General features: G+C 39.6%; 1 protein-coding gene across 1 annotated transcript; it reads right to left on the bottom strand.

Annotated features, from left to right (window-relative positions):
- Window positions 1–2,328: 2,328 nt before the first annotated feature.
- CDX4 (caudal type homeobox 4) lies at window positions 2,329–11,141 on the bottom strand. The gene is made up of 3 exons (XM_030498326.1): window positions 10,712–11,141; window positions 5,642–5,787; window positions 2,329–2,535 (listed from the first exon to the last, which is right to left on the bottom strand). Exons 1-3 carry the CDS (start codon window positions 11,139–11,141, stop codon window positions 2,329–2,331), a joined length of 783 nt encoding a protein of 260 aa, XP_030354186.1.
- Between the last annotated feature and the right edge of the window lie 67 nt (window positions 11,142–11,208).

The raw sequence follows: 11,208 nt of genomic DNA, 5'->3' as shown, positions 1-11,208 counted from the left end.
CTGTAACCTTACTACTTTTAACGAAAATTTATAATAAGGTTGGTTCTCATTTCCAGTCTAAACTATCTTGTCATTTCTGTAACAACACGCAAATCTATAATTTTATTTTTTCTCCCATAGATTAATATTTAGAAGTTAGCACAGTGATTTGGCTTTATTAACTGCTACATTAAGTGTCGCCATGAGCAGTTTGTGGTAAAACGTTCCTTCTTGATTAAGTATTTTTAGACATTGGGCCTGAGAAGGGCAATTGTTCCCAAAGCTTTGGCATTTCTGCAGGATTCTCATAAGAATAAAGATGATTCAAATAAATGTCAGAAGGGATTTGCTGGCTGCTGGCATTAGGCAGTTGTGTGATGCACAGTTTTCTTTTGATATCAGCATGGTGTTAAAGTGGCTTGCTACTTTGCAAACTTGAAATACCAATCAAACAGCTGAATTTAAACAGTGAGATGGTTTTCTATTTACATAAAGTGAAAAAGGCAGGAAACTGAGAGCTTGGGGAAGATACCCGTTGGGTGAGAAGGATTGTGTTGGATTCATTATTATTTTAATAGGTGCTAAGGGAGAGTGTAGCTAAAGTCATGGAGAAGGCTTCAAAGGAGGAAAGGTAAACACTGGGAAATGTTACTTACAGCCTTTAGTGTTTCTTCTCACTCACCTAAATACAAAAATTAAATACAAGGCCTGGATCACATCTTCTGAAGCTCCTTGCTTACATAAGCAATGTAGGAGAGTCAAACACAGCTGCCCAGAAAATAATAGCGATGGAGGGACTTGGTAATGGCTGTGTTGTCTCCACCCAGCGCATATCCTGTCCTTGGGCTCTTAAACTGATCTTGGCAGACCACGAATGTAGGATGGACTCTGTCAGGCTTGTGTAGTCTTTAAAGGGCATTGAAATGTGCCAGCGCGTCGTTCTGAGCTGTGCTTTGATTTGGGATGACATTTTCTGGCAAAAAAAAATAGTGATGTAAGCTACAGTCAGAGACACAGGAAGGATTTTCTTCTTTTGGCTGCTTGTCTCTTTCCCTTCTTTATGGCGTACCATCCTCCCGATACAGTGATATGACTGCGTGTTTAATTGCTCTGTAATCAAGTTTACTAAAAACTATCCTGGTTAGTCTAAAAGAATTTAATAATTGGGATTAGTAAATCGGATTATTTTGAGAAACAGTTATGTCACTGTCTTTACTTTTAAAGGGACATTGTCATCTGCATGGGGGGTAGTTATGCATGGTACAAGATAGGGGGAATACCTTTTTATTTGTCTTAGCAGTAGCCAGAGAAGATAATCTGATACAGTTTTTAGGCTTAGAGATCATTATTTAGTGCATGAAAGAGGCTGTCTCCTCCAAATATTTATTAATACATGCTTTGAATACATTTAAGATAAATCTCATGGACAAAATTCAGGGTGAAGATAATGAAAAAAAAAAACACTTTTTATTGGCAAGGCTGATTTTAAACATGTCACAGGAGGTGCTTTGTATCCCATTTGACACCTAAAATAGTCTCATTTAAAATGTTTTCTTTAGGAACTGTGATTGTTTTGAAGTACAGTCAGTGGCTTCAGTGGCTCAGAACAGCGTGGTGTTGCCTGCTTGCCTGGCAGGTGAAAAGGACAGACTGGAGCTTGCTTAGACACTGCAAGGTGGTAATTTTGAGTATGTTGAATGGGAACCTGGTAAATAACCATATAAGCTTTTTATTTCAATTTTTGACATAAATTAGAAGAGAAATTTTAAGTTAAGCTATGCATTTCTAGTGTACAAGTCTAATGAATAAGGTGTATGTTACAGCTCTTCACTCACCATTCTTCTGTGTTGATTTGTTTTATTTAATTAAATGCAAAATGTTGGTATAGCAACACTGGTGTGTTTAAAATGTTTCTGCTGTTTTCAAAAGTAGCATTTTCTCAGTACACTTAAGTGTGAATATTAATTAACATCTACAGTTTACTCTAATTACATAACATGTAACAAACCACATACACCCAGCATCTTATCTCTTATGCAATAGTACTCTATTTTATAATCAGTTCACTTAGTTTTCTGTGTATATATGATCAGACTAGAACTACGTTTACTTGAATCTTCAGTTGTATCATCTTTGGGTCAGTGTCTGAAGCAAATTCCCTTCTCCTCAATGATTTTGAGTGGTGAATCTTAGCAGCACGAGTTCCCTGAGATTTCTGCAATAATTAAAACATTTTGATAATAGTCTCGGATCCTGTACTTAGAAATCAGCACTCTGAAGACAGTTACAGGAGAATGGCCTCTTGCAAAGTTGAGTGCTTGGGGGGTGATGATGGGAGAATCCCTCTGTTCATTCTGAAACTATGACCTGATGAATGTCATTAGGCTGTAATCCATTTATTCCGTGTGGTGGTGGGAACAGAGAACTGGATATTTCGTTTGGACTGAGTGACCCAGAGTCACTCTGAGCTGAGCCCCCGCTGCCATCAAACTGAGAGATTTTCTTCTTGATCAGTTTTCTTTCTTTCGCTCGGCGGTTCTGGAACCAGATTTTCACCTGTGGTGTTACAAATGGTATCTCGGTTAGTTCAAAGTAGTGGTCAGCTTTTTACAGTAATAGCAGTGAAAATACAGATATGTTAAAGTTAGAAAAACAAGAAAAAAACCCCAAGAAACGAAAACAAAACCAGTGAAAACCACAAAACCCCCTCACAGAACCCCATAAGCCCCAAACAAAAGTAAACCAAACTTCCAAACCCAAAAAACCACCAAACAAAACACTGGATTTGTGCAGAAAAAAAAAAATTGTAGTTACTCTCTATTAATTTTCAGCATCATAACCAATAGAAAATGACTTCTTTTCTTAGTGTAAAGTGATTTTCTTAGACCTGGTGTAAAGTAAGCTTGCTGCATTATGTTTAGGAACATAGGAATCAACTTACTTATTTAGACTCGGCATTTACCACTTCTTTGGGCAACCTGCTCCAGTGCCTCACCACCCTCACAGTAAAGAACTTCTTCCTTATATCTAACCTAAACTTCCCCTGTTTCAGTTTAAACCCATCACCCCTTGTCCTGTTGTTACAGTCCCTGATGAAGAGTCCCTGTTTAAACTTTTATCTCTGTTCAAACTTTTAGTTTATCTGTTTCCTTTCCTTATGCAGAAGTGTGAATGAGTAGAAAACACCGTTTGTGTTTTCCTGATTTTTTGTTACCCTACATTTTTTGTTACATCTTTTAAAATGTGTTGAATACAGTATGACATAGAAAGTTGTACCATTGCTTTGTATTCAAAATCTCATGATTGTTTTCTAGATATGTTTTTATTAACTTACTGGTAACGACAGTAAGAAGCGTTTAGCTTGGTCATGAGTCTTGTAGAAATGCAGCCAGATGATGTATTTTGTCTACATTATACTTGAAGGAAATTTACAGTCAATTGGATTTACAGGCAATTGGATTGCCTTAAGAGCAACAACTATGTGAAAGCAAAGTGCTGATTTTATGCAGTATCACTGGTTCCTCCAGGCGTGCCTGTGTTCTAAATCAGCCAGCTTGTGTAACACTAAGGTGGAGGTTTGGAATCACAGAATCACAGAATCACAGAATCAGCCGGGTTGGAAAAGACCTTTAAGATCATCCAGTCCAACCATTCCCCAGCACTCCCAAAGCCACCACTAACCCTCGGCTAACCCACGACTAACCTGAGGGCCTCAGCCACACAGTGTGCGAACACTTGCAGGGACGGTGACTCCAGCACTGCCCTGGGCAGCCTGTTCCAATGCCTGAGCACCCTTTGGAGAAGGAATTGTTCCTCATCTCCATCTAAACCTCCCCTGGTGCAGCTTGAGGCCGTTTCCTGTTGTCCCATCCCTTGTTCCTTGAGAGCAGAGACCAGCCCCCTCCTGGCTCCATCCTCCTGTCAGGCAGTTGTAGAGAGCAATAAGGTCCCCCCTGAGCCTTCTCTTCTCCAGACTAACCCCCCCCAGGTCCTCAGCTGTTCCTCATCACACTTGTGCTCCAGGCCCTGCACCAGCTCCGGTGCCCTTCTCTGGCCCCGCTCCAGCACCTCGATGTCTCTCTTGTAGTGAGTGGCCCAGAACTGAACACAGGGTTTGAGGTGCGGCCTCACTACCGCCCAGCGCAGGAGGAAGATCACTGCCCTGGCCCATCTTTCATAACTGCAGTTCTCTGAGAATTTTCCAAGGCAGCTCTATTCCACTGTGTAAGAAACTGCAGTCCATCACCAACAGACTTGTTCTCCAGAGTCTGGGAGACTTTCTGGGGCCACTTACAGTCTGTGGAATATAATCTGTGTACTATTCAGGTCTAGGATTGAACATCACTACACTACAATGTTGATAAGAATCCGGTGCTTCATTGCTAATCTATGCATCCTTACACTTCCAGCCTCAATTGATCCCTCTCTGTTCCATGTTCTTGCACAGACTGAATGCAGAAGCTGAGGCCACTGGAAGAGGTAATATTTTAGAGAACTGAATATGTTTATATATATTAGTTCAGTATATTCAGAAAGAACAAAAGTTTGTAAAATCCTAAAAAGAAAGATCTCTTGTTTAAATTTCCCTGGGGGCAATAAATGTGGCTGCTAAGGTAGGAGATGCCTTATTCAGTATTGCCAAATCTTCCCTTATTCTCCAACTGTAGCAGAACTATTGCAATTCTGTTGTGTAAGGAAGGTTGGATTCATCAGTAACTGTCTTTGCGGACTGCAGAGCTGTTCTTCCTAAGTGTGCTCTCACACAGTGATTTTCGGAAATTCTTTATCCTGAATCCCTCTAGTCTTTGCATGAATTATAGCTGAGACACCTGGGCCCCTGCTCAGGAGACTGTCTTCAGGACAGAGCTTCAATATGTGCTTGATGTGAAGGAATGCAGAGCTGCTGTCCAAAGCAGCAATAGATCTAAGTATGCACTTGGAAATTTCCTGAATAGGTAGTGTTGGCTACATGTATGTTTACAATAAGCATAAATATTTGGCACCAAATTTTATAGACTAAAGCATCCTGCATACGCGGTGGGTGTGAACTACTACTGTGGGTGAAGACCCTGTGAACATAAGAGCAAAAAAGAGATCCTGACTTGAAAATCAGAGGCTGTAAGAACTTCTTAAAATGTGCTGAAATCTGCCTGACTGAGGAGGAATGTGGCCTGTGGAAATAATGGTGATAAATTTGTGACAGAAATTACAGAGGTATCTTATTTGATTGCTCTTTGAATGCTGAGTTTACAGTTTCCTGGCTTACAGCTGAAATACATCCCATGCTCTGGGGTTTTTTCTGGCCACCATTTTGTGTGATTGCAAGAAGAAACAAACTGGTGAATGTCATAACTGTTGGGAACACAGCTAAGATAATGTTAAGCTGAACTGTTTAAACTCTAGCTGTGTGGCAAGCTGTTATGCACGGAAGTGCTTTTTCTAGTATGAATTAATTCCTAATATTTAGTTACCCATAATTGGAGATTTCTTATTAGCCTATTTATTTGTCTTTGTGTAGTGTATTCTCCGTGTGTCCAGTGTACTCAGAATATATGCTGGTTGCCTTCGCGCTGCTTTTGGATCCAGAATGGGAATGCTGCTCCAGCCCTTGGCGGCAGCAGTGGTTGGGGAATGGGTGCACAGGAGTGTGGTCTCTGTGTACCTGTCTTTCAGATAGTCCCAGGTTTGCTGCCAGTTCTGACTTTCTCCTGATGGTAATATATCTGTTGCAGTGAAATTCCTTCTCTAATTCTAGTCTCTGATGATCTGTATAAACAACTCGGTACTTTTCTTTTGTTCTTGTTTTACCTGTTCAGGAAAGAAATATTATTAATATGTTGAATTGGATTTTTCTATAGCATTTTTCTTACAAACATTTCAAACATGTTACAGACTACAGAGTTCTTGCATGGGATTGTTTTCTGTGTTACAGAGAAAAAATACAAGGTGCAGGGCGAATGAGTGAGTGTTGGTTATCATAACTGTCTTTCCCTCTTTATCTCCCTCTCTGTAAGCATGCATTTAAATGTAAAGCTCAAATGAAAAACACCCTGAAGCATCTTCAATAATTCATAGCAGTACATAATTGGTGCTGGCTGTATTTTTTTTTCTCAAGGGGGTTTCATTTCAGTGCTCATTGAAGTGACTTTGTGTATATGCAGGCATAAATGCCCAGGATTTCAAGACTGAAGTTCAATCCCAATTTCTTTAGTTGTACCGTGTCCTGATTCTTTCTTTGGGTTTTTAAAGATCATCTCTCTAGTACAAGGAAGTGTCCTACTGGAAATGCTTTCGCTTTCTTGTGTGGCCATAGGGCATGCTTAGAAGTGCAATAATAATTTGAATGTATTTCTTTGCAAAGATCGAGTCTTGCAGGATGCTGAGTGCCTGTGGAGGTGGGACTGGGCTGCTCTGTGTCCCGAGCTTCCCTTTCGAGTTGCAGGCACTTGGCAATTTGTAACACCAGGCAATAAAATACTTGTAAAAGGATTTCAGTATCATCTCCTCTCTAATGTGTAAAAGAAATATTCTTACATGTACTGGATAAATACCGTTAAGAGAAGCATTAGTTAATATTTAGAAGATCTCTCTCATTCCATTGACTTTGTTAGGCAGTTCTTCATGTAATAATACAGAGAGATCACTTTTCAACTTATTTGTTCTCCTTTGCACTTTCAGCAGCCAACTAGATAATTTTCCTTTTTCTTCTGATCTTCCCGGGTTTTTTTTGATGTGAGTTTTCTGGGACAAACTGTAGGACAAAGGCTCCTTTAAAGTGGTTCCCTAAAATCCATTGAGGTGTTAAGATGAAGCACACGCCACACAAAGGAGCGACAAGGAGATCTTATCAAAAACCCCTTTCACATTCAGAAACACAAGCCAATTGGTTTGGAATTTACAAGCCCTAAACAAATGTCAGACTCTTTCATCTTAGCAGAGGAAAAAAGGACAGAAATAGATGAAGGAATATTTTTTCCTCAGTTCTCTTAGATTTTGGACCAACACTGAGGATAGACTGGGATATTTTTATCTGAAGTCTAGAGGTAGACATAGCTTAAGACATTTTGAAATACACATAAATAAAGATGTTTTCCCAAATCCTATGTCACTTTGACTTGTAGTGTACAAAGTTTTCCTGCCTCAATTCACAGGACTAAACTAATCATCAAACTGAGTTTAATTTTTTTCAAGATACAAACTGTTGGCTTTGAAATATTTGCTCAAAGTGATAGTTCTAATGTTAACAATAGTACAGATATTCAGGTTCCTTGTAAACTGAAGGCTGAGGAGGGAAGCTTTGAAAAGAAGTTAAAATTCAACAGGGTTATTCCAGCTTCACTATAATCAGCAAATATAACCATGATTTCAGGGGGTGGAGAAAAGGAGTAGTTTTCCCCATTCCCCTTGGTCATAAAATTCACAGAGCATTTCTTCTGAAGACAATAAAGCTGGGAGAAGGCCTCTTTATTTGCTGTGAAAATCATCACCCTTTCCGGCAATATAACTCCTGAAGAAAAGAGGGAGAAGGAAGAGACAAGACTGCATATCAAAGCAAAGCGAAGTGTTAAAAGGGTCTGTTGCCTCAATATGACAGATAGGCCTCAAAACCTCAGACAATGTAGGCCAGTGGAAAAGAGATGTCACAACTAGTTTACAAAGCAAAATAAATTAGCATTAGAGCAGAGGCCTGGCCTTTTTTCCTGCTTTTCTATTTTGCTTTCTCGCTGTGCTAGTGCTGTGATGTAATGTGCATTGCTTGTACATCACTGCTTGTTTCAGCAACAGCACAAAATGTGCTGGCTATAGTTGAATATAAAAATAATGTTGTCCTTTGGTTTAGCCCCCTCCAAGTCCATTCCCTTTCTGAGAAGGGTCGCTCCCAGATGAAGTTTCATCTGAAGTTTTAAAAGATACAAAATCTGTTTTCTAGTGCCTTGTTTAGATACCTTCTTCTCAGTAAGTTTCATGCTTTGAAGGCTCACTTGCTCTCATAAAATACACATTTTACACTGTTGACGACATGGGATTTAGAAATGAATTGGTCTGAAGTTCTGCTCTTACATAAGTTGACAGGGCATTTTGTCATTGATTTTTATTAAAACCAGGATCAGATGGTAAGGAATTCTGTGGAAGTTCTTTGCCTCATTTTGAGAGCCTGTCTGGGAAGGTATCTTCCTCAAGCCCACTTTTGATGTTTGTGTTTTAAAATTTATAGTATCATGTGTTTGCAGTTTCTGTGTATTTGAAATTAAAAAAGCTTTGGCTTTGAATATACAGTTACAGTCCCTTAGTAAGAGGATTTATAGTTTCAAGTTGCATTTTATCTGTTGAGAGAACATAGTACTTCTATCTTTGTGATGTTGTTTCATCCTGGAAATTGACTTGGTCACATAAATTTCCATTTTGCTTTTTCTGCAATTTAATTTTTTGTATAAAATGTTAAATATGAGTATTGAGCCAGAATGTGGTGTATTTAATAGAGTCTAACTAGAGGAGGGAAATTCTCCATTAACATCTCCTCCCCCAAAGTAATCCCCATGGTCTTTAGGACAGTATTTTTGTAGGCTCCCGCATTTAATTACATGTGTTTGGATTTCTGTTATTCCGTGCTGCTCACATACATTTATATGAGTACATGCCACTTCATTAGTGAAGCCAAGGACATACACACATTTATGAATATAAATATACCGTAAAATTTAGGGTGGCAATTCTGACATTTTGGAGCAATGACTGTATTAAGCAGCCAGTAGCCACTTGGATATCATGAATAATGTTATGGCAATAGGGAAAACCAGAACAAGTCTGATTCAAAGAGTAGTTCTAGTGGCATCAAGTAGTTGTTCTTACATTATCTACTAAAGAAGCATTGATAAGTTAATATGTGGCTGTTGCTGCAGAATTCTAGCCTTGTTAATTTTTAATTTCCTTTAATTTCTCACAACTTTTTGTGTGTCAATGTTAAAATTTCCCCTTTTTTGTGGCGAGCATTATTTTTAAAACACCAATGAAAAGCCGGATCTATTTGGTACTTTTCTTGCTTTGCAAAATGCCACCTTCATGCTTTACTCTCCCAAACCCTTCTTTTAAGCTGGGTTGAGGTCTTGAGCCCAGTTCTGTGAAGTCCTGAGCTGGTTTTAACACTTCAAAGGACCAGGCTGTAGGAATGTGCAGCCCCAGGACATGGATCTGTTGACAGGCAATTTCACCTGTGCTATATCGTCCATAAAGTATTTTGGCATGTGTGTAAATTCTGTGTAAGTGCTTCTCAGACTAGAGATGAATTTAAGCACATAACTGCTTTTCTAAATTGCAAATGTATTTTATGAAGTTGAACAAGTGCGTGAGAAACCTTTTGCGGTTTTCCATGTCTGTGCAGTAAGTGTAAAACTAGGATTTGGATTTTGAGGTCTGTGTTATTCTTCAAGAACATTAAGACACAGAAAATGCAGTGACAGTGTGACTCACTGACACTCGCTAGTCTCAGTTGAATTTGGTCTACACTCAAGTCTTGCATCACTTCTACACCTGGAAATCTCTGATGATGTTAATGAAGTTACAGCTGATTTACATGAGTATACATAAGGGGGGAAAAAACAGACTATAAACCTGCCTGGCTTTGAAGACCTTTGTAGAGGCTCGGAGTGGAAGGATGACATTATGATATCTTAACCTTCACTAGGCATTTTATATATAATAACAGTGGGAAACCAGGCTGGAACTATAAGAAACAATTCCCAGGCGGATTTTGGTCTCGAGCAATAACCACTTGGAGGAGGGTTGTCTCAAGCAGCAGAGCTGATTTTCTGTGTCTCCTAAGATTGCTCCAATTGTAATTGCTCTTCTTTCTTTAGAGCCTTTTCTTTGATGCTGTCTAACACACACTTACGACTTTTAACCTTAACAATAGATGTAGCAATCCTTGCTATACCCAATTTACACCTTGGGAATATACACGGAAAGGTTCATCTGGCAGGCAGCTTGTGACAAAACCAGGCGCTTCAGTGAGTGACACTTGCAAGAAAGTGATTTTTAATTGTGGAATTGTGGCAAGCTGCAACATTCTGCTACGTGAGAAAAATCCATTAAAACTGATCTGAAACGAAATGCAAAGGAAGTTTAATTGTTGAGATATGTGGCCTGCAAACAAAATAGTCCACGCTGATGGTTCAAGTCAGATTACTGCTCTAGGAATGTTTCTTCTCACCTAGTAAATCTAGGTAGAAAAGTAAGACGCAGGAACAACGGCAGAAAATTGCATAATCGCTACAGTTGGATCAGAGCACATCGTTTTCTTTAAAAGATTGAAAAGTCTGTAAAGATTTAAGCAGATCAACCTGATTATATATGGAGATTTACCTTGTGGCACAAAATCATTACATAGTGGTTTTGCCTGTAACTGTTCAATGTTGCTGCATTCACTATTCTGTAACAGTCTCAAAACCATGGTTTTCATTCAAAAAGCTTTACAGAAAGTTACAACAAAGATACGTGAGGGAGGTGCAGCCCTATCGAAAGAGCCATTCCACTAAAGAGCAGTAGCTGAGTAAAGCCTTTATGGGGTGAAAGTGAAACTAGCGCAAATTTAGTTAAAACTGCATTAAACAGCAGTAGGTTAAATAACTGTCATAAATGAGGCACCAACCTATGTGCTTTGAGTAAAGTTAATTATTTATAAGATCAGTGATAGCAGAAGATGCTTCCTCAGGTTGAAAGTCGAATATGCACTTACCAGTAGTATTAGCTTGCATCGTTTTCCTCATCCATTCATAAGAGCTGTGCCTTTGGCTGTTGGGAGAGATTTGCTGTGTATTAATTGTATCTACAGGAGGTAACCCCCCAGATCCAGCGGGATGGAGGGAGCTGTAATCAGCAGAAGCGTAGGAGACCTGTCCAGGAGATGAGCCATTGATCTGAGCAGCAGCGACCGTGCTGGAAGGTCCTGGGCCGTAAGCATTCCAGTCCTCCCTCTGCGGGCCATAGTGGGATCCCCAGGTTCCCGCAGGCTGGCCGTGGGTGTCCAGAGCTGGCACATGATGATATCCCATGTAATCTGGATAGGACGGAGTAGACACAAAGTTTTGCACTGGCAGGTTGTTGTTACTCCTTGCAGATCCTGGATACATGCTGTTCTCCTTATCCAAGAGAGAGCTCACATACATGGTTGTCACAGATCGTAAAATACGTTGTCACAACATCTTGTTCTTCTGTATTTTCTTTTGCTTCTTC

Source organism: Strigops habroptila, chromosome 9 (assembly GCF_004027225.2).
Source record: "Strigops habroptila isolate Jane chromosome 9, bStrHab1.2.pri, whole genome shotgun sequence".
Lineage (NCBI taxonomy): Eukaryota > Metazoa > Chordata > Aves > Psittaciformes > Psittacidae > Strigops > Strigops habroptila.
Note: the sequence above shows the minus strand (reverse complement) of the source record. Positions and strands in the feature narration are given on the sequence as shown.

Coding starts and splice junctions, on each gene's coding strand:
- CDX4 (XM_030498326.1), bottom strand. CDS start 11,141: ATGTATGTGAGCTCTCTCTTGGATAAGGAGAACAGCATGTATCCAGGA. Junction 5,788..10,711: donor GATGCAAGCTAATACTACTG/GTAAGTGCATAT, acceptor TTTCCTGAACAG/GTAAAACAAGAACAAAAGAA. Junction 2,536..5,641: donor TGGGACTATCTGAAAGACAG/GTACACAGAGAC, acceptor GTAACACCACAG/GTGAAAATCTGGTTCCAGAA.